Source organism: Neophocaena asiaeorientalis, unplaced genomic scaffold (assembly GCF_003031525.2).
Source record: "Neophocaena asiaeorientalis asiaeorientalis breed wild unplaced genomic scaffold, Neophocaena_asiaeorientalis_V1.1 scaffold165, whole genome shotgun sequence".
Taxonomy (NCBI): domain Eukaryota; kingdom Metazoa; phylum Chordata; class Mammalia; order Artiodactyla; family Phocoenidae; genus Neophocaena; species Neophocaena asiaeorientalis.
Genome location: NW_020173918.1, coordinates 2614794 through 2641108, shown reverse-complemented (window position 1 = coordinate 2641108; position 26315 = coordinate 2614794). Strand labels below are relative to the sequence as shown.

The 26315-nt window shown below is 41.7% G+C and overlaps 1 protein-coding gene and 9 non-coding genes across 10 annotated transcripts; 2 read left to right on the top strand and 8 right to left on the bottom strand.

Moving 5' to 3' along the window:
• Positions 1 to 503: 503 nt before the first annotated feature.
• On the bottom strand, positions 504 to 4880 carry ABT1 (activator of basal transcription 1). Its single transcript, XM_024751917.1, has 3 exons — positions 4608 to 4880; positions 3722 to 3927; positions 504 to 3566 (listed from the first exon to the last, which is right to left on the bottom strand). The coding sequence occupies exons 1-3, from the start codon at positions 4846 to 4848 to the stop codon at positions 3186 to 3188; spliced, it is 828 nt and encodes a 275-aa protein (XP_024607685.1). The 5' UTR covers positions 4849 to 4880; the 3' UTR covers positions 504 to 3185.
• A 1113-nt stretch (positions 4881 to 5993) lies between these two features.
• TRNAY-GUA (transfer RNA tyrosine (anticodon GUA)) lies at positions 5994 to 6083 on the bottom strand. Its single transcript is given in 2 exon segments — positions 5994 to 6029; positions 6047 to 6083. It is a non-coding gene; the product is annotated as a tRNA-Tyr (tRNA).
• A 452-nt stretch (positions 6084 to 6535) lies between these two features.
• Positions 6536 to 6623, bottom strand: TRNAY-GUA (transfer RNA tyrosine (anticodon GUA)). Its single transcript is given in 2 exon segments — positions 6536 to 6571; positions 6587 to 6623. It is a non-coding gene; the product is annotated as a tRNA-Tyr (tRNA).
• Positions 6624 to 9948: 3325 nt separating this feature from the next.
• Positions 9949 to 10021, top strand: TRNAA-AGC (transfer RNA alanine (anticodon AGC)). Its single transcript has one exon. It is a non-coding gene; the product is annotated as a tRNA-Ala (tRNA).
• A 1412-nt stretch (positions 10022 to 11433) lies between these two features.
• Positions 11434 to 11528, bottom strand: TRNAY-GUA (transfer RNA tyrosine (anticodon GUA)). The gene is made up of 2 exons: positions 11492 to 11528; positions 11434 to 11469 (listed from the first exon to the last, which is right to left on the bottom strand). It is a non-coding gene; the product is annotated as a tRNA-Tyr (tRNA).
• Positions 11529 to 17317: 5789 nt separating this feature from the next.
• TRNAK-CUU (transfer RNA lysine (anticodon CUU)) lies at positions 17318 to 17390 on the bottom strand. The gene has a single exon. It is a non-coding gene; the product is annotated as a tRNA-Lys (tRNA).
• Positions 17391 to 18733: 1343 nt separating this feature from the next.
• TRNAP-AGG (transfer RNA proline (anticodon AGG)) lies at positions 18734 to 18805 on the bottom strand. Its single transcript has one exon. It is a non-coding gene; the product is annotated as a tRNA-Pro (tRNA).
• Positions 18806 to 19929: 1124 nt separating this feature from the next.
• Positions 19930 to 20003, bottom strand: TRNAI-AAU (transfer RNA isoleucine (anticodon AAU)). The gene has a single exon. It is a non-coding gene; the product is annotated as a tRNA-Ile (tRNA).
• A 475-nt stretch (positions 20004 to 20478) lies between these two features.
• On the bottom strand, positions 20479 to 20550 carry TRNAA-CGC (transfer RNA alanine (anticodon CGC)). Its single transcript has one exon. It is a non-coding gene; the product is annotated as a tRNA-Ala (tRNA).
• An 832-nt stretch (positions 20551 to 21382) lies between these two features.
• On the top strand, positions 21383 to 21455 carry TRNAK-UUU (transfer RNA lysine (anticodon UUU)). The gene has a single exon. It is a non-coding gene; the product is annotated as a tRNA-Lys (tRNA).
• Positions 21456 to 26315: the final 4860 nt, after the last annotated feature.

Genomic DNA, 26315 nt, shown 5'->3' with positions numbered 1-26315 from the left:
CTGTAACCAGCGGGTGAAATAAATTCTTAAAAACTGTACCTGTGGGGAACAAGATATGAGAATTTCCATTTTAAAATGTGCATTTTAATTACAGCCTTTTAAAAAATTAAAGTTAAAACAGATAATATGGGAGAATAGCAGAAAACTCTAGAGATAGTTGAAATACCCTGATTAATAAAAACCAAGAGTCTGAAATTTGTATCTTCATTGATTGTATTAAGATGAGAACTCCATATTTTTGGTAACACTTATAAAACACAAGTTTTATAAACTTGTCTTTTTCTAATAACTTATTTAGAAAATAATTTTGCATAGATATCTGAAAAGTAAAACTCTTGTTAGCTAATGCTATCATTAGTAAATAGGGATATTGATTATTTGATGTTTCCAAAATAATTTTCTGAACATGGTAACAGTTTTATTAAGTATTAGCTGAGTGAATACTGATTGAATTAATTTAATCAAGACATATTTGTGTATTTTTATTGAAATAATCTGCACAGTTGATTTTATTTGAATTTTATTCAGCATAAAATACTACAGTAAAATTGAAGTGTTATTAGGTTAAAAGTAAATATACCATCACGTTATTATCATGAAGGCTCTGGATCTAAAACCTAGTGTATTCCAGAAAAAGCAAAAGGCTAAATATGGATTTGATCAGTGTTCTTAATTAGTACTAGTATCCAAGTAGACTAGATCAAAGCACATTATAGCCCTCACAGTCTCCTCCCACAAACCACACACACAGATGCTAATTTCACCACAAAATTTGGAGGAAGGGCAGTCTAGAGTGGACATGAATCTCCAGAGCAGGGAGGACGAGAGTAGGAGAAAACAGGAAAGATACTGTTTGCAAACGATACCCACAGTGCAATGATGGGTCACTTGCCACAGCCCAACATTAAGGCAGGAGATGCAGACAGTCTCTGGATGGTAGAATCGCATAGGCCTTCTACCAGTAAAGGGATGAGAGCAAGGATAGGCCAGTTCTGGCTGGGCTTGAAACTTCTAAAACATTGAGGGGCCCTCTTTAAGAAAAAAAGAATATACAATGGTGAATAAAAAACTGCTGGGTCCTTCTAATGGACTTAAGCTTCAGTTAAATCCTCCTCTGGGTAGGGAAATCTCAAGAACTGCCCTTTCAGACTGAAATAATAATTTTGATTTTTTTACTTCCTCATCCACAATTAAATCATCTCTTCATGATGTATAAATTACGTGCAGTTATTTACCAATTATTCTGAACTGGAAGTTCATCATCTATGTAATTGTATAAGTAGTAGTCCTGTTTAGTCTCTAAGTTTGGTGCACAGATAAGATTACATAAATGCAAAAGTTAGTATCTCTTGGAAACAACAGAATATTAGTTATTTTACTTTACTATATAGGCAATGACATTCAAAATGCTCTCTTCATCTGTTACAGAATTCACTACATACTGACATATGATAAATTTATGGATATAATCCTAATAAGAGGTTATATGTTTCTTGAGAAGTCAGATGCCCTGTCCTGATGCTGTGGTTTGCATTGATATCTTGTTTAATAATCACAACTTAAAAAGTTATTTCTACTATGTAAAGGAAATAAAATGAAGCACGTAGAAATAACTTGTCAGAGGACATGCACGTTGGTAGTGGTAGAGCTTGAGTGTGATTAATGCCACCTGACTGCAAAGTCTCTGCTCATCCTTTTCCAGTCCTGACCGTATCGTGTATGTTGGTTTACCAGGGTACCACACATAGAGTGGACAGTGAATAAGTAACTGTCCCAGATATTTAACATTTATAACTTATTGTACTTCTAGATAAAGAAAATACTTATCATGGAAACTGTTTCAAATACAGGTTAACCCTTTCTCTTGTGGCCAATTTCTTGAGAAAAAGAGATTTTTCTCTTTTGGTATTTTGAGTCTAGTCACCCTGAGGCAGGAGACAGATGGGCCCCCAGGGCAAACGGTTTGAGTTCGTTCCTTGTGGACGGATACTCCAGCCGGGAGTAACAGGACAATTGAGAGAAGAGTCTGGGCCCTGCCCAGATAGACAATAAGAGTCCACATATTCCTCATTCTTGAAGTCAGGAGACCTCCCCGACTACACATGCAGATGGAGTCACCCGTGTCTTCCCATGGCCCCACTCTACCCCTTAGACACATCTACCATGATGCCTGTAGTACTTCTGTGCATTTATTTCTTAAACATTTATCTTTTTTTAAGTGGTCTGTAACAGCGGTCCCCAACCCTTTTGGCATCAGGGACCGGTTCCGTGAAAGACAATTTTCCCATGGACAGGGGCCGGGTGGGGTGCAGGAATGGTTCAGGCGGCAATGCGCGTGATGGGGAGCGCCAGATGAAGCTTTGCTCTCTTGCCCACCGCTCACCTCCTGCTGTGCTGCCAATACCGGTCCGAGGCCCGAGGGTTGGGGACCCCTGGTCTATAAGACTTACACCAAGGGCCATGTGAACCACTGTCACTCTATGTCCTCATACAGCGACTTAGTAACTGCTGCATTAGATAACTATTAATAACATGGCCTAAGAAATTGATTAGATACATAGAAAAGGGTCCAGGTTGAATTCGGGGGGAGTGGGAGGGTCTGAGACCAGGAGATGGAATGAAGGTGAGTGAATGGGACACAGACAGAAGTTGGAACTTATCCAATGACCATCCCCACCCCCCATAAACTACAAAGGCATATAAAATATATATATATATTTTTTCTTTTCTATAAATACATTTGGAAGGTGGCTCCCAAGCCACCCTAACCCATTAAGCCCTGTCCTTATTAATCTTTTCTAAATAAAAAGGATGTTGCTGATGCCCAGTAATGTGGTGGGTAAACAGCTGTCTGGACTAGCCATTATCAGTCTAGTTCAAAATAAAGGCTCTTCCTGGGGCCAGAAAGCAGGATTTTTAGAGGGCCCCAGTGGGCAGGAGGCAGGTCGCCAAGAATCAAACAAGGCAAAACAGACATGTGCAGTAGTCATAATCATGCTAGTAAGAACTAAGTGCCTCAGCGAGGCATGTACAGGAATTGGAGGGGGAAGGAGAGGCCTTCAAAACTTTTATGTCTGAGCACTCACTCCTGGTTTGAGAAACAATAAAATGTCTGCCTGGGTAGTCATTATCAGGTAGATAGGATGCTGGGCTGGGCTAGGAGGTGGAAGGGGCCTCCCTGCCCCTCAAGAGTTCCTGACCAGTGAGGAGTCCTCCATGCTCTCTGAGGGGGTGGGGGATCCAAAGATCTTGGCAAGAAGCCCTCTGTTGGAGCGGGCCTGATCCTGAGCGTTGGCCAGGCGAGCCCGTTCACGTCCTCCTGGCCGAGCTGCCTTCCGGGCCCTCAGCTCCTGTTCAGTAGGACGCTGGGCAAAGGCCCAGGAGACGTTCGGGCGGGTAGAGTCCCCATCAGCGGCAAGGAAACGCTGTCCGCGCTCCACGCTTCGAAGATAGAAGTCAGTCTCACGCTTTGCCTGGGCAACCTCAGCCCTCAGGCGCTGCCTGCGTACCTGGCGCTCAAAAGCAAGATGCTCGCTGAGGTGGGACCAGGTAAAACGGTGCAGGTACTGCGGAAGGGAAAACAAGAAAAGATCTGAGGAGGGCAGATCTGGGATGGAGAGGAGATGGGGGGGCGGGGCCAACAAGAGGTGACAGGGGTGCGCCGGCTGGGGCTGGGAAGACGGAAGGCTGAGCGGTGCGGCAGACAAGCCGATCCCCTCACCCTGAGGTTCCACAGGTCATAACGGAAGGGGCTGCGCCTGCGGGAGCCCATGGGCGTGTTGTGAAGACTGGCCGCCACACGCTTGGCTACTCGCTTGTCCCGGAACTCCACCCAGCCCTCGGTGTAGTCCTTGCTGTACTTGGACCGCTTTTTTCCTCCCGCAGCGGAGGCTGCCGCTGCCTTCTTCTTGCGCCTCACGAACCCGTCTGCGAAGCAAAGAACAGTGGTCAACGAGGCCAATACAGCACCCGCTCAACTGCACCTCCCATTCGCCGAATTCTCCAAACCTTCCCTCAGGCCAGAGTCCCACCTCAACGTCTTTGCCCGGAAGCGGATAACTGCGAAGTCCACCCTTTTCCCCTTGTCTAACTCAATCCTTTCCTCAAATGTTAACTCCTTTATCAGGTCTGCCCTAAACGCTCTCTTTAAAACCCGCACAGGCCCCCAACCCCAATTCCAATTAGTGTCTGTCTGTATGCGAGCTGGGGACGGCCGATCATAAACCTTCTCTTGACCTGGGCCGCGATGACAAAGAGATACGTTCAGTTTTGTGGGAAAACCACTGAGATTTAAATTCAGGCTGTACCCATTTAACAAACTGGTAAATTCGGCTCAGGAAAGATGGGCGGGCGGAGCCGAAGTTAAAATCCAAAAATTAGCTATCCGAGAACTAAGGCTCAGCGAGGTATATACTGCGCTATCCACATCCCATCGCCGCCTCCTAAAAGACATGCGCGCTACCGATTTACCAAAGAAGCCGGACGCGGGTCCCCGGCTCCGTCAGCGCCTCGGACCAGGGCAAGCTGAGGCAACAGGACCTGCATTGCGTGCTCACTGCCAGCGAGCATCACCCTCCTACCCTCACCGCCAAGGCCTGAGCACTTACCTTCCGGCTGGAAAAAAACGCGCCCGACCTCGCCGTAGGCGCTGAGAAGGTTCCGTACGTGCAAAGGCCTAAAGCGGGGCGGTATGTGGCCCAGGTAGACAATACCTGGCACTACCCGTTTCTTGCTGCCGCCAGCCGCCCCTTCGGATTCCTCCTGTTCCTCCTCTGCCTCTGATTTCTGATCACTCCCTTCCAGAGGTTCCAGCTCAGCGCCTCCCTTCTCGGATTCCTCTGCCTCCATGCTTGCGGGTAGGTAAAGCAGGGCAGCCGTAAAGCGCCGCGCCTCTGACGCACACCTTGTGCGACTGCCTGTGTCGAGGGGGCGGGGTCGGTCCGGGTGACGACAAAGGAAAGGACACGATTGGGCGGTGCCCGCAAGTCTAGGCCTAGAGGAGAGAGCGGAAGCGGGTCCCGGGTCCGCCGGGAGATTCAAAGCGTCAGAGAACTTGAGCTGATGAGGCAGAACCGGAGAGGTAGAGCTCCAAGTGTAACTTACCCTATGGCACTCCTCGGTGAGATGCAAAAGGACGGGATGAAGCAGGCTCTTCCGGAAATTTTGGAGAACTATCTTGGGAGTGAGGGGAGGTTTCTTTGTATTCTACAGGTCAAAATAGCATTTTACCCAAGGGACTCGGGTGAGACTCAAGGTTGGGGGATGGCTCAACTTTTAAAGGTTACTTAAATTTCAATTTTTAAATTAAGTTTGAAATTTTAATTATTTTTCAAAATTTAACTTAGAGATTTGAATATTTTAAATCTAAGTTTTGAAAATGTAATTTAACTTTGCAAACATAAGTGTTGGAAATTTAGTTGAGATTTAATTTTTGAAAATTTCATCTGTAACCTTTTCATTTAGTTAAAAAAATTTTAGTTTAAAATATTAATTTAAAATTTGATTTTGTGAATAAAATGTCTAAAAAATTTTAATGTTTGACAATTATTTCTTTTAAAAACTTATTTGGCGCCTGTTTTACATTTGTGTTGATGCATGGATTCGTATTTATACTTATGTTACAAATACCTATTGTCAAATGTATACGTGGCCCTGCTTTAGGCGACTGCCTGTACCGCGAGCTTTATTCTCTCCAGGACTTGTTTTCACAGTGTTGGGGTCCAGGGTAGGCCACCCAAAAATATGCCTCAATGGTGTACTCGTTATTTTGAATTAAAGGTACCGAAGAAATGGTCACCACAAGAGGACACTCTGACTCACCTTCTGTCTCGCTGAAGCAACCTTTGTTGACAGGCTCTTGGGCGTACCTGAGGATCGCTTGTGTGTTTATACACTCATTCCTGCAAGATCTGAGCACAAATGACTGTATCACTGTTCAATTTTTCTATCGTGTTCAGGCCTGCAGTGTCAATGACAACCTTTCAAAAAGGGACTCCTTCGAGCCGGATTCGAACCAGCGACCTAAGGATAGCCAACGATCAAACACCTACAGTCCTCCGCTCTACCAACTGAGCTATCGAAGGGCCTTTGAGGGAAAGGTCTTATAATACTTTAAATAATCTTTACCTCAATCTTGTAGTTTTGTTTTGACTATAAGTTTATTTCAAAAGTAGAAGCAAACATGAAGGGTGCTAGAAATATTCTAAAACTGATATGGGTAGTGATTATAGGAGTATACTAAAAAATTAATGCCCTTGACCAATAAAGAGTTATGCTTTAATTCATTATCTTGCGCTCTTCGATACATGACAGATAGGACCATCACCCTTGACACTCCTGCTGTCTCATCAGCTTAGCGCCTCCTCTCTCAATCAGAAGTGAGCCATAAATGAAAGGGTTTTCCTAAATGGGTTGAAGAGGGAGCTATTATCTTGAAGCGGAGTTACTGTCCAGTTTATTCTTTTGGACCGGAAGGAGTTCACTCACTTTATGTGTATGTTTGATTTGTTTCGGCCTACAATTTTCAAAATTCTTATCCTTCGAGCCGGATTCGAACCAGCGACCTGAGGATATCTAAGTGTTGTCTCTACAGTCCTCCGCTCTACCAGCTGAGCTATCGAAGGACCACTTATGGCTATTATTTTAGAATCCCAATCCTAATGTCTATCTAGATGGTTTCCGCTTTGATAATATTCATATTCACTTTTGAAAGTATAATCAAATTTAAGCAGTCTTTTAAGGCACTGAACGGGTTCTATGTCATGATCTGAGTAGTTGGTTTCCTGGGTTTAATAAACATGCAAAATCCATTGAGTTGTACATTTAAGACGTTAGGATATTGTTCTGTGTATATCTCAAAACAAAAACCCTACCGGTATCGCATGCCCTCCTCCCTAAGTATTATATACCTAGGGTGAATTCCCTGGATTACGCCCTATTTCCTGCTGTCCCCTCTAATTACTTTCTCCTTTTTCTCTCAAAAGTGTCTAGGTTGGCTCGATAAATGATATAATTACGTAAACACAGACATTTGGGTTGAAGAGGATCCCAAAGTTGTGAGCAGAGCAATATCCAGTGCATTTTGGTATCATTGTGATTCTCCTTTCTGAAAATCTAATGGGAAATCGTGTGTATTCATAGCTCGTGTGGAGTGTGTGTGTGAGTTTTCTTACTTGGACAAATAATTTGGGTGGTTCATATTATATTGCATAATTATTGTGGAGCAATTAAAATGAAACAAAAACCCCTAAAAAATTTAAATATATTCTTTTTTCAAAGAAAATCATCAAACATCGAGGTTCAACAGAGATTGCCTTACACTTGTGCCTAAAGCAGAAATAGACACAAATGGAGAATACACTAAATTATCTGGAGAGAAAAGGCTTTCTTTGGAAATATGCTTAAGGAAAAGATTAAGTGTATTTCTCTATAAAATATCTGTGCTTATTTCTACAAATTTATACAAAACTATTATTTCTACAAAATGATAATATTAAAAAGAATTCCAAAAATTTTTTTTCAAATGGCAATTGCCAATGCATTCTATTAGGGGTACTGAGAGGACGTAGTCCATATTGAACTCAGTAATTAAATCCCTTTCCATGACAAACCAAGAAAATATCATTTAGCAACTTTCAGTGTTCCTGACCTAATAGAGAATTAGCAGCGGGAGAAGAGAGACTGTAGGACGTGGAGTTTCTCTTTCATTGTCAAGTGTCCTCCTATCTGTGCCTTGAATACAAGGTGGAAAATAGCAGAGATGCCAACAAGTGTAAAATTTCAGCATGGTGCTGGATTCAGTTGCTGCTACAGAATTGTCGTCTCTTGGGATGCAGAAGTCTTCCTGGGATGATACTTAGAGGAAGAGGAAGCTCTCCGAAAGGAAACAGAAAAGACAAGTCCACCTTTCCTCTTCCTCCTCCAACCTTGCATTCTCCCTCTAGCTTCCTTTTTGGCAAAGCCTAATATGGAGCCATGTAGTAAGTCAGCAGTGTGGTTTACCTCCTTTATCACAAGGCAGATTAAAGAAGGATGAGTGTCTTAGTCTGCCCTGGCTGATGTGACAAAATACCACAGACTAGGTGGCTTAAATAACAGAAATTTAGTTTCTCACAGTTCTGGAGGCTGGGATGTCCAAGATCAAGATGACAGCCTTTTAATTCCCAGTGAGAGCTCTCTTCCTGACTTGAGAGAACTCTCTGGTGTTTCCCATTATGAGAATAGTAATCCTATGGGATCAGGACCCCACCCTAAGGACTGCATTAACCTTAATTACTTTCCAATTTTGAATACAGTCACATTTGGATTTTGGAAGAACACAGTGCAGTCCAGAACAGTGAGCTTAAAGTTGAGTCAGTAGTTTAACAACTGGGAAAACTTCCATGTGAATTTTAAGATATTATTTTTGATCTTCATTTTACCTCTGTGCAAGCTAAGCTGTTGAAATTTTAATACCTAATCCAATGTATTGGAAACTAGAACTCCCAGCTCATGGTTGAAAGCCCCCAGTTGCTCCCAGTTCACAGTCAGTCATCCCAAAGCTTAATCCATGGATCTGAGCTATGGAATTAGTCCACTTTCTTTCACTCCAGTTCCACACTTGCACCCCTAATAGAATCATGGAAAATAAATGTAGAAAAAAAATGAGTGGAGGCCAAATTGACTTCTGTAACTGGGTAAATTCTGTCCAAGGAGAAGTGAGGAGAGAATACCCAGACGGTGGAGCGAATCAAGGCAAGGCTGACCTTGAGCCAAGTTTTGAGATGAATGGTGGGTTTCTACACACCCACTTAGAACATCTGAGTTTTGAACTCTTTTGTCTCAAATGGAGGGGGTGCAGGAAGGTGGAGGATTTCTTCCCACAGAAAGTTATTCACTTTTTTTGTCAGCCCTGACCGCAATGAAAAAGAAAAGAGAAGAGCAAGCATTAAGGGCATTAAAAGGGTCCTGGAAAGGCCTGTGCAGCGTGCCTGCACAGCATAGGGACATAGAGTCACTTTCTTAAGTAAAATGTTTCATCTCCATTTCATCACTTTTTCCCAATTTCATTGAGACTAGAAAATAACATTAAACCAAAAAGAAAAAATGTTTCTAATGATGGAATTTCAGACAAAGAACCAGTTGACGGGAAGGGTCTTCACATGGCTTTCCTGCAAGTGATGGGTCTCCGGCAATGCTCAAGAGTTCTCCTCTGAAGAACTAGCTCTGTGAAGTACCGAGCACCTAAGCACAGTACCTGGTACCTAGTACTCCACAGGCCCAGAAGAAAAAGAGGCAACTACTACTTTCGGTTTTTTGCAAGGAATCCAGATCTAAGCATGCAGCCATGATTATATTCACTTCTATTAGTGTTTACCTTAGAAAAATAACTTGTACACCCTTGATCGAAATCGGGACTACGAAGCCAGAATGAAGGGAGAAAATAACTGGGACGCACACCCCCTCGTGACCTTGTGTCCACCGACGGTGATTTTTATCTATAAAAAAAGCCATACAGAAAGCAGGTTAGGGGACATTTGTAGGAACTCTGCAGAATCTGTTTCTGGTACTAGCAGAATCAATTGGTGGAAAATTTAGGAGTGCGGGGATTGGCAGGAACTATTGGGATGGCCAAAAGCCTAGTCTCATTGCCTGAGAAACTTGATTTGCCCTCCTGGATGTACCTACAATTTCCTTCCGGTCCCCGGAGATATGATTCCAGTGTTAAACTCTTGCCCAATTTCGAAGACAGGTGTTTCTATGGATTCCACGCCCTGGTCCACCTGCACCCTGCAGTCTTCTCTCAACAGGATCCAGTACCGTAGAACAGATTATAGGTGGCGCCCCAGGGGCTGTTTGATAACCCGTACTTTGTCCTATTGTCTAACGCCAACTAGATACCGAGGTAGCCACGCGTTCTGAATTACATTCGGATATTAAAGTATGGGAGGCAGGAGAGCGTAATAGGGAGGGGAATTAGCTCAAGTGGTAGAGCGCTCGCTTAGCATGCGAGAGGTAGCGGGATCGATACCCGCATTCTCCAGCTTTATGTTCCGCCTACTCTTTGGCCTTTATTTCCATGCTTCTGTAAATAAACACCTCGCTACAACGTTACCACGTAAGGGCCCAATTCCTAATTGATGGCCTCTCCGTTCTCTCCAGTGACAGGATAGGGAAGGTTGGATTCTTTGAGATTTCTCTCGCCTTTCGAAGATTTGAATATTGGTCTCTGCCAGGTGGATTTACAAGTCTACACTTAAATTATTTATGCATTAATATTACATTTTTATTCTCAGAATCTATTTCCCACATGTATGACCTATTGAGGGCCACCTCAAGTTCTTACAACTGGAACAAATAATTTCTATTTCTTAATGAAATTTTGAAGAGCCAAAAATATGTAGGTATGTTTGAGGTTTGGTTTTTTTACATTCATTCGTCCTCTTTTGGAGTCATCTGGCTGTTTCTACGGGGGTGGTGGGGCCACTACTGCCAATTGATACTGGAATATTGCAGAATATGGCCCAATTATGGGAGGGAAATTGCGGTGGAGAACTTGTTTGGGTTGGAATCTATGGTGCGTTGATGAGACGCTCAGTCCAGGACTATCTAATAAAATTTGCAACCAAGGCCCATGTTATCTTTGAAAATTGGACAATTTTTCTTGTTTACTCTTTTGCCCTCGAGTCGCTTTCAAAGAGCAAGGGAGCTACCAGTTTAGACCAAAGTGGGTAGAAAATTCTATCAATTTTCCCCTTGTCTATTATGTTTAATTCTAAAATTTTTCTCTTCTGCAGTGGTTCTCAAACCTTGCAACACATTAAAATCACCTGGGAGCTTTTAAAACTACCAATGCCTGGGTCCCACCTTCAAAGTGCAGCAACTAAAGGCGCTTTGTAAAATAGTCCCAGGTGATACTGACATCCACCCACTTTTCTGCGCCAGGGTTGAGAATCACTTTTACATAATTAAACGGAGAAGTGGGAGTAGTGCCCCAGGGTCTGTGGGCGACTGCCAGTAGTTGAGCGTCCACCTGGGAAAAAAACAAACAAACAAAACCTTCGGAGAGACTCAGGACTCTAATACCACGAGAGGGCGCCCGTGCCCAACCAGTTACTAACCTTTGGTCAGCTATGTTCCTAGCAGGCCGCCCCTCCCCTAGTCTTGGGATGCCGGGTAGGGTGGCGGAGACTTGTCACTGGATCCTTTGCTTAGGGGGCCCACCTCTGATCCGCCTGGTTGGGGCTCGGGACTTTTTTGCGGCACGGGCCCTTTATGAACTATGAGCCTGAAGTTTGATCGCGTATTAGTAATTATTACGGAGAATAATAATTAAACAAATTAGATTCGTTGCACACTGAGATTACTCTTAAAAAGATGCACAGCAAGGATATATATAGCTGAGATAAACCTTTTTAAGGGTGAGGGTGAAAAAAGCAGACGCAAAACGTGAACTCCTTCGAGCCGGATTCGAACCAGCGACCTAAGGATGCCTGGTTAGGAATACATTCAACTACAGTCCTCCGCTCTACCAACTGAGCTATCGAAGGAATCACAGTAACTGTTTTCCCCGCAGAGCATGCCATCTCTGCTCGAGGTTGGAGAGCCATTGGTGCTTATTGTTTTACTCACCAGTGCGGTTGATTAGGTCTGCTCTAGTGGCCTCCACGTTTTTTTTGTAACCCAGCATTCCTTCACAGGACCGCTGCCCTGGACCAAGGAGAAAACGCTAGCACCCACTGGTTTGCAAGAAGAAAATAAAATAATGAGGTATGAGGAACTGACAAAAATTTAGCAATGAGTGTCTTTTACTATGATAAATGAATTTAAATAACCAATCTTAGAATTTGAAGTACTTTAATCTGCAATTTTAACAGATAATTAACAGAAGGAGGAGGAGGAAGAAAACAAGCACAGGGTTAAACTCTTCAAAACCATACTAAGACGTTCTTAATTGACATTAACTCCCTGTAGATAAACCGGACGAACACACTAATTCTAAACTCAGAAAAAACCTGTCGATGGGAAGCTAAAATATTTTTTAAATTATCTTAACAAGGTAGAAAGTAATGTCATTCAAACACTAATTTTACAAAGTGTGAGTCTAGTCTAATTTTCTGTGACAGTCTGAAGCTCAGAATGGCTATTACTCTCATGTAAGTGAAATCCACATGAGGTGGCAACAGATATCAGAAATCTTTGTTCTTCACGTTCCACTAAAAATCATTACATTGTCATACAGTGGAGCCATACACATAGGACAAACGATGCCCCTTGTGAAAGTGGAACATTGAGACCAGTGTTCACTCCTCTATGGCTCAAGATTTTTTTTTTCTGAATTGGAATTAAAAGCAAGTTGCTAATCACTTAATTTAGCCATTTAGCTCAAGTCTTCATGAAACATCTGTTTTGAGGGGGCTAGTCTGAATAAATTAAATATAAAATTTTATCTCCTCTCCAACCCCAATTGACTGAATAAGTTATCCTATTTTATAAATGTATTTAGTACTATCCATTTTGTAAAAATACGCTTTTACAAAAAGGATCCATTCCTTCCTTTTCTCCCACTCCACATTATAGAAGATTCAGACAGAGAAAGCTAGACAGGGCTTTAAGGAGCCTTGAGAAAAGAACAAGCAGATTTGAGGGATTCTGAGGAGTGTGTGTGTGTATGTAAATAACTTGAATTCTCATAGGTCAAGAATCACGTCTGGTTCTTCCATATATATCTAGCCTTCTTTTCCATATATTTACACAATAAAATATAACTGAAAATATAAGAAGCAGGAAAGTTTTGGTGTTCCTTTCTTTTTCGCCTTCCTCAGTATTCTTAGAGGCAGGTGGGAGATGAATTTCGAATCCCACCACAATAGAGAAGAACAAATATGACTCTATACTGGATATGTTTCTTTTTCTTTAACCTTTGCATTCTATTAGTTTTGCTATAAATTAATCACTAGAGGGACGTTGCCTAAGGCTTAAAGTATACATAATGGCCCGTCTCAAGGAACCCTGCCTCCCATGCCTGAGGGGTTAAGCTAAAAATACCTTTGCTTAGCTCCCAGGGAAACATCCTGACCTAGCCTCCCTGTGAATGGCTGCAGGAAAGAAGAAATTAACATATCCCCTCCCGAGTCTAGCCAGAACCAGGAAATATTTGCAACAACTTATCGCCTTTTTTACTTTATCTCCTCACCTCCCCCTCTTTTTTCCATAAAAGGAACTAGCATCCAAAGCCAGGCAAGATGGTTCTTGAGGACGTTTGTCTGCTATCTTCTCGGTCCGCCGCCCTTGCCCCAGTACTGCAACAGGGAAGAGCAAAATCTGACTGCAATGTTGGATCTATTTCTTTTACTTTGACCTGTGCTTTCCATTGCTTTTGTTCGGTCTATAGCTGTAGGCATACATAATGGCCTGCCTCCGGGAACCCTGCCCCTCTGCCTGAATGTTAAATTAAAGTGCCTTTGTTCAGCCCACAGGGAAACACCCTGACCCTGCCCACCTGTGAATGGCTGCAGAAAAGCAGAAATTAACGCATCCCCCTCCCCGAGGATGGCCAAAACCAGGAGGTCTTTTGTAAGACTTAAGGCCTTTTTACTTCACTTCCTCATCTCCTCCCTCTCTCTGTTCTATAAAAGAAACTAGCGTCCAGCCCCTGATAAGATGGTACTCCGGGACGCTAGATCACTAAGTTATCTGACGCCTGGCTTTCCGAATAAAGTCACTATTCCGTGCCCCCAAAACTTGTCTCTCAATTTATTGACCTGTCATGCGGCAATCAGTGTGAACTTGAACTAGGTAACTATACACAACAGTAACCTTTAATATTCACAAACATGCAATGAGCACTGACTATTCCAGGCACCATGCTAAGTGCTGGGAACACACAGAGGCAAATAAGATAAACTCTGTCCCCAAAAGGTGTCAAATTGAAAAGCTCAAACAGTAAGTTTGAGTCAATCATGGAGGTAAAGATTTTCAGCTTTGAAGGCTCTGACTCAAAACGCTTGGTAGTTAAGTTAGTGGGACCTCTCTTGTTGGTAGTTTAGACCATATATATAATAAAAGTGTATTCTGCTGATGTAAACATTTATCTTTTAGAAAAAGTCCTAGGACTCTGAACTCTGGAATCCAGCTGATTATGAAAATATGTTCTGGCATACATATATTTTCCTCTTTATTTCATGTTCAAAAAATAATACTGGCTTGTTTCTGGAATGCCTGAGATATTGTCACCTTGGGCTGCTGGCTCAGATAATACTCTTGTGTAGAATACTTCCTTTTCCCTTTACCTATGACCTCAGCTTTCCAAGTCTGCTCTGGAACAGGATTAAGGCCCTGACTTCTGTCTCTTGTTTACTCTTCTCAACTACCAAGACTTCCTGAAGCACACCTGACTATACAATTTGCTGTTGATAACCTTCTCTGAACAGACCTGTGTATTCACAAAATTGTAGATGTGTCTGCCTTTGCTTTTCTTCCAGAGACTGTCCTCCCAAGTTCAGACCTAACTGTAGGCTAACATGTTCTTGTAGGCAGCCTCCAAATTACTGACCTCTGGCTTTTCTTTCATATCTGGCTCAGGCCAGTATCAGTCAAGCTCTAGTTAGGAATAGAGAGTCTGTGGACTCTGCTTTCAGATTATCTGTCCTAAGGAAAAGCCACTAAGTTTTTTTTTAGTTAATTTGATAAGATTTATTAAACAATGTTATCTATATAAAAGATTAAGTATCCTAAAGGCAATGCAACTAAGTTATTCTTTCAACAAATATGTGAGAGGTTACTGTGTGTCAAATTCCTGAATTCCAAAATGTCATAGTGTGATTTGCTTTTTTTGTCCCCCCTACTGTAGACTGAATATTGTCCCCCACCAAACTTATATGTTGAAACCTTAACACCCACCCCCCAGTGTGGCAGTATTTGGAATAAGGAAGTAATTAAGGTTGGATTGGTGTTCTTAAAAGAAGAGACATCTGGAAGCTCACTCCCTCTTTCTTCCACTGAGGATGTGGCAGGAATGCAGCCCTCCATAAGCCAAGAAGAAAGCTCTCACCAGAAACTGAATCAGTTAGTGCCTTATTCATGGATTCCTCAGCCTCTAGAACTGCAAGAAAATTAAAATATTTCAGTTTAAGCCACCCAGTCTGTGGTATTTTGTTCTGGTAGCCCAAGCAGACTAAGACACTAGCCCCCAACCTGTGCCCTTTTTAACCACCTTTAATCAAGGACTCCTTTGCAGTTGAAGTGTTATGTCTAAGGAGTTAGGTTAGCTTGTGCTCACGACCAAGCTCAGGATGGCCTTGGCCTTGGAGATGTTGGCACAGGCCTTGAGTTCAGAAATGCAATTTTGAAGTATGTCAACTCAATTTTAACAATATAGCCAAAGGGCCATAAGAATGGGAAAAAGCAGTCTGTTCCAAGCAACTCAAAAAATGTTTATAAACAAGAAATCCATTAAGTTAATTGACAACAGGACATGTGGCTTATTAACACCAGCAATACTTGTTCCTCTGTCTAGGACATCCCTTTATAGTTTTCATCATACCAGGAAACCGAAACATTAAGTTGATGCTGCTGGGTGATCAAGAGTTCAGGCTTTACAATAAGACTTAGGGCTTAATACCCACAACATGGAGTCTGTAAATCTTCAATGATTGTTCTCTCTAGTAAGTAGAATATTCATATGAGTCAGATACAGGGCCTCTGTTCCCTTGATTTTACTGGATAAACACTGGTAATTTCTTAACTCCGTTTCTGTCACCATCACCTATTTTTTAAAACAGTCACTCCGAGCACCTTCATTTCCTAATGCTAAGCAGTTAAAATACAACTGAGAATTTAATTTTCACTTGAGTCAGTTACATTCACCCAGTAAGTAAATGATAGCCTTCTTGAAGGCACGGCCCATGTTATATGCATGTTTTCATGTTAAGTATCCAACAGGGAAAAGGCGCTTAATAAAAATACATTCATCAATTAATTTGAAAGATGTCTTGAGACCTGGAGAACAGTCAAGGCTCAGTGAACTCTTCTAGGAAAGTTGTTTCTCATCCATCCATTTTAAGTTGACTCATGATTCTCGGTTTCATCGTGTATATACTGACAATACTTCCAAACTGTAGGGAGTCTACCTAGTTTAAAACATGTGATTCCATGTGCCCAACCATAGGTGCTATTCATCTAAATAGGTAAAATACGGAATAGTTTTAAAACGGAATATAACATCACATGGAGCAAGGGATATATTAACAATATTCAGGTTCCTGAGTAAAGAAAAAAGGAAGGTTTGGATGGGGGAGGATGGAGAGTGGTAAATTGTCCTGTCTCCAGCATGCTCAGAAGTGGGCATTCTTTCAATACAATATTGATAGTACTGGGGCTCTTGGTCTCAATGGGTGTAGACAGCATTACCAGGTTTTCAAAGCGACATAAATATTTTTAACATCTAACTCGTTTTACTCTGATTATACACTAGGCAACCTTTCGTATGAATTTTGCCTTCCCAAATTTGAGGGCCAATAAAAACACACTGGGCCACTTAGTTTTTTTTTCTTAGTATAAATTTATAAAGCTGGTGTTCTGATTTTAAGTTATTCTTGACTATCCTTCACACTCCCATTCAAGAGAGAATGGCAGAAATGCAATTTGGACTATAAAAACCAGGCTTAAGTCTTTAGATTTTATTTTGCAGGCAGTTGCAACCTGTTGTGGGTTGGTTGGTTCTTTTACTTGCCGAAGGAAGGGAAGAAAGGTTGGAAACAGCTATCTAAAAGGAGGTCCATTGTGCTGTTTAGGTGTAGTTGATCAGGAGCTGAAAAGGTGTATGAGGTAGTGGTAATAGAAAATCTGTCTCCCGTTATTACATAATGACACTTGCTTGGGCCAGAAAGTTGTCACCATTCTCAAAACTCTCCATGGACATTGCTGCTTCTGAGCCTCTGCTCATCAAACTGTTTCCTTTGTTTGGATCGTCTCCACCTTCATACTACGTTTTCCAACATCCCTGCATCCTAAACCCTTTTCGGTGGGGATAGTGCTTCAGAATCATCCCAGGAGCCTAAATGCCCTACCAGAGACCATGTTATCTCTAGTTACCCAAACAAAAGCTCTAATAAGCCAGAGAAGTGCGTTGCCGCCAGGGGGCGATGAGGCTTAACGCTGCTGGAGTCATAGAGCTGGCCGAATAGTTCAACAGAGCCAGTAAACCACAGCTGGTCGCCGGGATTCCGCAATTCAATACTTTCTAAAATTTCTCGTTTGACAACGGTGAGGCACTTTGTTTTGGAGATTAGGGGAAGGTGCAGAAATGTGGCTGCGAGCAAAAGGTACAAAGATTATTCGCCCAACGTGGGGCTCGAACCCACGACCCTGAGATTAAGAGTCTCATGCTCTACCGACTGAGCTAGCCGGGCACTCCGCACACGAACTTCCTTCAGTGAATTAAGAGACTATAAAATTCTTCCTGGACTGACAGGGATTAATAGGATTCTAGATTTTTTTGACTGTTTTTGTTATATAAGATGACGTGAAACTCAAAGAATGTAAGCATTGTCTGAAATTATTGGCATGCATTCCATTCGCTTTCACGACATCTTCCCTCTTCGCCTCATTCTCACCAACATGTCTTGATAGACCACAAAATCCTTCCGGAATCCAAGAGTCGGAATCTCTGAACGCTCTAAGGGTGAGCCCAGCTCTGGCATTCCCAGAGCTCCAGGCCTGGTTGCCAATGTGGCTCCAAGCTCAGTCCCAAAGGTCAGGTCCTCGAACCAAGACACTGCACTGGGCCTTCTCCGTAACCCACTGAGACATTCCTCTCCTGTTTCTATCACCAGTCAACTCTGGCCCCTCTTGCCACGCTGTGTAAATGTAGTCCTAAAGGAATTCCCTGCGGTTTTCTCCCTCCTTTTCAGGCCGCTTGTTCTTGTTCATTTGTTGTCCTTCTCCACAATCAGGGCTTGCACACACAAAAAAGGGAGGCGGGAAGGGGTGTTGCAATTGCGTTTTAATATAAAATATTTGACAACCACTGGAATATAGGATCCAGTGATTTTTGTGTATTTTGTTTACCACAGACTGCAAAAGCTCATTGATTATAATAGATGCTAAACAAATATCTGTTTAAAGAGTGTACCAACAGTACGCTCCGGGAAAAGAGAAAAAGTGCCCCTTCTCAATAATGAAGCAGAGCCCCTATTCCTGAATGATGGAAGAATACGCAACAAGGAAAGCCGAAATAACTTGTACAAAGGTTTCCAGCATCCCAACTCTATAGGTCAATATTTGATTTTTCCATTTGAACCCATTTCTTTGATGTGATGAATGAATGATGGGTGACATTGAATTGAGATATGACCATTGTCTTCCTATACTATTTTTTAAATTTTAAAAATATAATGTTTATTACCTGGATTTCTTAAAATTAACTTTTACTGGAGTATAGTTGCTTTACAATGTTGTTTCCTATACACTTCATATGACCACAACCGTGGAGTCGAACTTCTAGAATAACCAGAAACCTTGGCCTTTGCAAGAGTCAATTTAGAGCTGATGCAAAACTGAGTAAGAGCCAAAGCTGAAAAGTACTTGTCTCTCTTAACTAGAAGAGTTATCTAGTTACTTATTTGAATCAAGTGCATATACAGCCTACATATTTCTACATGAAAATATAGCAGTTTAATTTAACAGCAAATGTACCAATTTCTTTTGAGTGAGTTAATAAAGCATTCAATAGCGGGTGTAGGCCGCAAAACCTGGGCTCGTCCGGGATTTGAACCCGGGACCTCTCGCACCCTAAGCGAGAATCATACCCCTAGACCAACGAGCCACCTGCAAGAACAATTTTTCTAAATAGATTAAATATTTACTTCTCCTAAATATTTACTCTGTTTTTCTTTCCTACTTGGATATATAACATTTTTTTCCGTCTCTGTTTCTCTTTGTTTCTGTCTCCCTGCTACCCTCCCTTCCTAGTTTTAAAACCAGATCGACTTGGCTCAGAAGTTCCCTGGATTTCCCCGCAACTGAATCCTTCGAAGATTGGTCTGTATAAAGCCTTATTTCTCAGAGATCGCTGATCCACCCTTTGTAAGAAACAACGGTGGCGTTTATTTAAAATAAAGAAACCTGTAGTCTTCCTCAAATCTACTGAGTCAAAGTCCCTGGGGGTGAGGCCCAATAAGCTGCATTTCTGACAAGCTCCCTAACTCCTCTTGGCTTGATCTCAGTATTTTCCACGGAAAATAGTGAAAATTCACTCAACGGGATATAAAGTTCTGAGGTCGTGAATGAATAAAGAAAATTCGTTGTACAAGGATCAAGGGGATACATAATTAGTGTTCAGAAAGTCGGTTTTGGTGGGAAATGAGACTGATTCAAGAGGCGTAACATCGAGAAGTGGACGAAAGAGGGTCTGCTTGTGTCGGTCAACGTGGACCAACTGGTTGGTGACAGACGGCAAAGTAGATTCTGGAAAAGGGCTTAGTCCTTTCTTACCTAAAAAAATAAAAGTAACAAGAAAACACTTTTCCCAATATGGGAGTCCTCCCTTCATGTGAGGGATGATCTAACCGAATAGAAATCCTCAACTGAGCAATCGGATATCATGAACACTGCCTTTTCACACTTGCCCCGCATCTCAGTATGTTTTCAGACTATTTCGAGGGCAGTGTTTGGCCACTAAACAAACTGGTGACAGTTTTTCCTTCTAATGAACTTAATAACTCCTAAGGTGTCTTGCTGCTTTTCTGCTTCTCTTGGACAAAATTTTGAGCAATCTGTCTTGCTCAAAGACGTGTGCTCTGGACTCCCTAGGATGGTTTGGACTTGTGGCAAAATGTCTTTTGTGGAGATACCACAGGTTGTCTCGTAGGACAGTCGTTGGGCAGTTTGGCTGGAAAGTAATCAAAACTATTTCACGGTTAAATCACAGTGGTGGTTAAAAGATGACTGTGGCCCGTACGGGGATCGAACCCGCGACCTTGGCGTTATTAGCACCACGCTCTAACCAACTGAGCTAACCGGCCACGCATTACCCCACTTCTTTGGAAGCCTTTACAAGAAACTTTTCTCGTTCTTGATGTTTTGATAATAGGAACAGTATTGTGTATCTGAGCTGCTGGATTCGCCTACACCAAACAAGGATTCGTCCGTTTCCCAACATTTGTCCTTCTTTTCAGTACCATGACTCAGCAACAATACCTCCTCCTCCCCTTTGAGTGTTTTCAGGCCAGTTACCACAGCTAGCCGTTCACTAATGGATCCTGGGCAAGTTTCCAAGTTGCTCCTCTTCGGCCATCTGTCCATTGGGTGTGCTTTTCTGCGTTTTCAATTTCATTCATTACAGATATCCTAAAAAACTTCAAAGGTATCCTGTTTTCCTCTCTACGTATACAGTTCTATACGCCGTGGCTAAAAAAGTACCGAGAAAATTAGAGAAGGATACAAAGTAAGCATTGATGTTTTTAAAGGGCAATTTCTGATTATGCAGGTAAAAGGACCTGGAGATGCCGGGGATCGAACCCGGGGCCTCATACATGCGAAGCATGCGCTCTACCACTGAGCTACATCCCCATCCTGCACTAAGAGCGTTTGTAGCACTTCCCAATTCTTTGAATCTGAATTTTTTTCCCCCCTCTGCAACTCTAAGATTTTCTGAACGCTTAAATTAAATTATCCTTTGCTTATTCAGCAAAATCTTGAAATGGTTAATGGGGCAACGTTCATGGGTATTTCGAGTGGAGAAAGCCTTCCAGTCATTGGACCCTTGTCAAGCACTTAACTTAGAGACGGAACGAAACCTGACGAGAAAAAAGAGAGTGGGACTCTCCTTTAAAAGCTTCTTTCCTTTTTTCTTTTTCCTTTTTTCCCCTCTCCAAAGACAGCTGAGACCCAGCACGAAATCAAATCGCTCCCTCAGTCCCTAGACCTATATTCAGGTATCCAAAGAGCGACCGAAAGGTGATTTAATTATCCCTTAAAAGCATCAGCATTGGATTGGCTTCCTTTTGAAAGTGTTTGGGCCCAAATGTAGAATATTTGACTTCTCTGGGAAGCCTAGGAACTAAAGGCCAACCTGCAGTTTTTGACTGCACTGAATTCTATATGGTACTATAGAATATATCTCTATATGCTACATAGAGGTATAGTGTTTATATACATATAGTATGTATCTAAACTAGAGTGAGCGAGAAAGATACAATTTGGGGAGACATTATAATTAATGCAATATGGTTTTATCGCGGCCTTAAAGACCTTCACTGTGGCTGAGTTTCTATGCCAAGCATTTTCTGAATAGCCAGCTCTTAACAGGAATCACAGGCGAAATGCCTAAAATCGTTCTTCTGAATGTATGCATAAATTGACTATAGTTGATGTGGAAGGCGTTTTTTTTTTTCTTGTGTGACCCTGGATAGCTCAGTTGGTAGAGCATCAGACTTTTAATCTGAGAGTCTAGGGTTCAAGACCCACTTTGGGCGTTGTCGTTTTCTTTTCCTATTCCTGTATATTCATCTCTAAAGAATAGTAACAGAAAGGGAGGTAAACTCAAATCACAAGCCGATTTCCCTAAAGAAAAAAAGAGGGGACCCTGAGCATGGCATAGTTATCACAACCTAGGACCTTTTCAGAAAATAGAAGGGCCTTTTAGCCGGAAGCCACAGCACAAAACATTTCATCTAGAGCTCGAGTAAAAGTTTCATTAACAATGGTAACAAATTATCAAAGGCCAAACTCTTTCTTGAAAAGCAACCAATGTGCAGAACTGCTCACTCTTCTCTACATTGGTGTGCTCCTCGCAGAGCTCAGCTCTGGGGATGCCCAGCCCAGGTAAACTGGATAGAGGAGGTGGTGCCATACTCAGAATTCATGGCCTAGGGGCAGTGCTTTCCAAACATTTTTGGCCATGACCAGTTTGTAGTTTAGTTTACATCTGGACCCATACACACATGTGTAACAGGAACAAAAGTTGCCTGAATTACCACTTACCACATGCATTGCATTCTATTTCAGATTCCATGTTATTCTCGAAAATGCTGGGTGATACCCATGCTTAAATTCATTTTATATCTCCCTCATTGAGAAACACTGGGCTGTAGGGTGATCATAAAGATGAAACGTAACATATAGTACAGAACAATGGGTACTGTGCTTGTTGTCGAGTCCAAGCTCAGACCGCTAGCAGAATCACAGGCCAATAAATTGAGAAACGAGTTGCTGGGGCAAGGAATAGCAACATTATTCAGAAAGCCAGCAGAAGGAGAAGATGGTGGACTAGTGTCCCAAAGGACCATCTCCCTGAGTTAGAATTCAGGCTTCTTTTGCACTAAAAGGGGAGGGAGCAAAGTCCTGGTTCTAGGATACGTTAATTTCTTCCTTCCTGCAGCCATTCACAGGTGGGCCTGGTCAGGAGGTTTCCTGTGAGCTAAACAAAGGTATTTTAGCTTAATGCTCATTACATGGGAGGAAGGGTTCCCAGAGATGAGCCATAATGTATAAGCTAAGCTTATAGGCAACATCCCTTTAGTGACTAACTTGTAGCCAAAGCGATAGAATACAAAGGTTAAAGTAAATTATTCTTCCCCATTACATGCTGAGTAACCTGCCTATACCACCTTTTCCTCTAAATCCAAGTTCACTCTTCTAGAGGACCCAAAGCCTCAAGTCACCTGAGCACAGGGGCACCAACACCATCTCTGCCCTGCTAGGAACTACTAAAGCAGCATAACTTGGCAGCCCTTGATTGAAACCTCGTTTGGTAACTCCCCAAAGCAGAAATTTCATCCCAATGGATCCAGCAGATAACAGACAAATAAGATTTTACTTTGCTATTAAAAATTATCAAACAAGTTATAAAACCTCTAGAAAAGAATAACAGAACACTCCTGTCATTTGCCTTGTTGGCATGGTAGGCAGCATATGAGCCTCATAATGTGAGAGCCTCGAGGCCAATCCTCAGAGAGCGTAGCATTTTGCAGCAAGAAAATACTGCAGAAGAAGTAACCCAATGTGATCATCATTATTATTGCTATTAGAGTCACACAAGAAATCTTTTCTTTCAGCGTTTGTCACCTTGTAACTTTGAGAAGGCCACACACCTGTAGATGAAAGATTTTTCTGTCTGTAAGGAAGCCCATTTGGGCTGTGACCCCACAAGTTTTTTTCGTTTTGTTTTTTACAATGCTCCGAGCTTTTTGAAAAGAAAAGAAACTTCCTCGAACTTTAATTAAACTTTCCTCTTTCTCACAACATTTTAAAAATGTTTCTCACAACATTTTTAAAATAAGCGGTGAGGGGGGGTGATCACAAAATTGAATAATTCCAGATGATTCCGACCTGGTCTCAGAAAGTGTGCCAAGCAGTAAGATCATAAATGTTGAGCTGCTACACTTCTTGAGAAGATGAAGGACTTACCGATATGTCAGTATGTATACTTAGCTGAGAGTCAAAAGATTCTATTTGCAGCCTTTGGGGGAGGTTTGAGATAGAAAGAGAAGACAATCATTTGAGCTTTTACATTTTGCAGCTTGGATCTTAGTGGGCTGAAACACCAGCCTTCCTGAGCTGACTGTTATCTGTGCGCCAACGACAACTGATTGTTATCTGTGTGCAACCTGGATGCCATTGGCTGACTGACAGACTTGCCAAGAATGTTACTCCAATTCCAGGAGTCAAGCTGCTTATATAGTAGGTAGTTACAAAATGGCACTGGATTAAATTAACAGATAAATTATATCTCCAACCTACACTATTCTCTCGATCTCTAAACCTGTCCCCATTAGCCTAGATATCTTCAAACACTTAAAATCAATGAGTTCTGGGTAGGGGATTAAGAGGTGCAAACTACTACGTATAAAATAAATAAGCTACAAGGATATATTGTACAGCACAGGGAATATAACCAATGTTTTATAATAACTATAAATGGAATGTCATCTTTAAAAATTATGAATCACTATGTTGTACACCTGAAACTTATATACTATTGTAAGTCAACTATACCTCAATTTAAAAACAAATTAAAAAAAAAACAACTAATTCTAATAATTTGCTTTACCAGTCAAAACCTGCATCCTCCATTCAAGAAGCCTAGGTACCTTGAGGTAGTGCCTAGAGGGAAAAGCTACTAGAAGATTCCATGGGTCATTTACCCTTTTATTAGGCAGGTGACTTTAGATAAACCTTCAGATTCCCAAGCTACACTGTCAACCACACTTCTTTTCTACTGTTTATTATAATATATATATATTAAAAAAAAAACAGAAAAAGCATACAAATAACTAATTAGATGTCAACAGTTCTGTGGAGGTTCTTTGGAGCTTCTGGTCTGTTAAGGTAAACTGGCCTCACTCTTTTTCACTTTTGAAATCTCACGTACCCTCCACCCAACTCATCTAGTCTTGGAAGACTTTGTTTAAAAAACAAAACTCAGCTAGTGAAAACAACTCATTGTTAGGAGGTAATTCATCATGGATCGCTCACATTTCTGCATGTATTGCTAGTGGGGCACTGACTGTCCTTTGTTCTGGATTATGTTTTCAAGGATGCTTATATAGCAAACACCGTTGGAAGACAGAGATAATATTTCTCTCCAGAGCAACAGGCAGGCATGTTTACTGCTCATTATTAAAGAATTGGGATCCCCAGGTTTAGGGTTTCCATCCTGTAACACAATCCACTGAATGTACAGATGTCATGTGTTGCCCTCTGGAAATTGGAGGTGGGGAATCAGAGAAAATATGCTGATAATCTGGTTATTGCTATTCCTGGAATAATAAACTGTGCATTGTCTCTGACCCAGGAGTCTCGTGAGTTGAACCAGCATCCATGAAACTGTGTGTGGTAGGCTAACTTAACAAGCTGAGCTCGCAAGTTGGGTAAATTTCAGAACTTTCACGTTTCTTTACACTCATCAGTCTCTCCCCTCTCCTCTTCTCTCTCGTATATTCCTTATCTCAGTTAGTTTTACAACTGTCCACATAAATGCCAAAGCTAGGAATTAGGGTCCCTTCTCAGACTCCTTTCCCTCCCTTACCTCACTCTTTCATATCCAATCCCTAACTAAGTCTACCTTTTAAATACTTAAGAGGGAGGATGCAGGGAATTTTGTGAAAATTTTTCCATTTCGGCTCCCAACCTACCACCCAAATTCAAGTTCTTGCCATCTCGTGTGAGGAGTATGGCAACTGTCTTATAACTATCTTTTTTAGCAAGGGAGGCATGTGTTCTGCCTCATCCTCCTGAAAGTCCTTTTTTTAGGCCTGAATAAAGCAGTATACTTTACAGGCGGGAAACCTCCACTTCCAATATCCTCCTTCTAATTCAACCACACAAAAGCCAAGGACACAGAGGTTTTTGTAAAATGCAAATCTGATCTGGCTTTTCCCCAGGGCTAAAACTTTCAAGATCAGCAGGATAAAATCTGAACTCCTTTGTAAGGGAAAGACCTTTCTGAACTGCTTTGTCTCTGGTGTTATTTCTCCCCACAACCTACTTCTTCGTTCTTACGCTTCATCTTACCTCAACTTAACCTGTGGCTGCAGGGTTGTGGAAGTATATGGGCACTTTCTAGGTCTTCTTATCAAAGGTCATGCCTAGAGCTAAATCCTTTGGGCAAAGCAGCCTTTGAGTCTTTCCTTGCAAGGATGGATGGTTTAGAAACGATGGAGTCAAACTTTGGAGCTGTTCACTTTTGCTTTTTTCTACTCTTCCTTCAGATGGGAGAGCTTTTTCTCAGTCTCCGGGAGCTGAGTATCATCACTCGCTGGTGAAGGCAAGGCCCTTGGGCCTGCCTTGTAGTCTTGGCGCATAATCGAAGCTCTAAAAATATTTGCTGGATAAATCAAGGAATTAATCCTTAAAAACATGTCATCCTCTCTTTCTCTTCGAGTTGCCAACCCCCCACTCCCTACAACCACCAAATTCACATTTTCCTTTCCTTTATACTTCAGCAGGAGTGTGCAGACAGCACTCTTTTAGAACTCACATATAAATAACTGAATATATATATGTATGTATATAAACAGAATGTTATATATATGTAACCTATATATAACATATTTAGTTATATATGTTATGTTATTAACTGAAATTAATATAGTTAATAATGCTGCATTACATCTTTGAAAGTTGCTAAGAAAGTAAATCTTAAAAGGTGTCATAAGAAAAATAAATTTTTGTAACTATGTAAGGTGATGGATGTTAACTAGATTTATTGTAGTGATCGTTTCACAATGTATACAAACATCGAATCATTATGTTGTACATCTGAAACGAATACAATATTATTTGTCAGTTATACCTCAATAAAAAATAATTTAAAAAAAAAGAATTAATGGGTT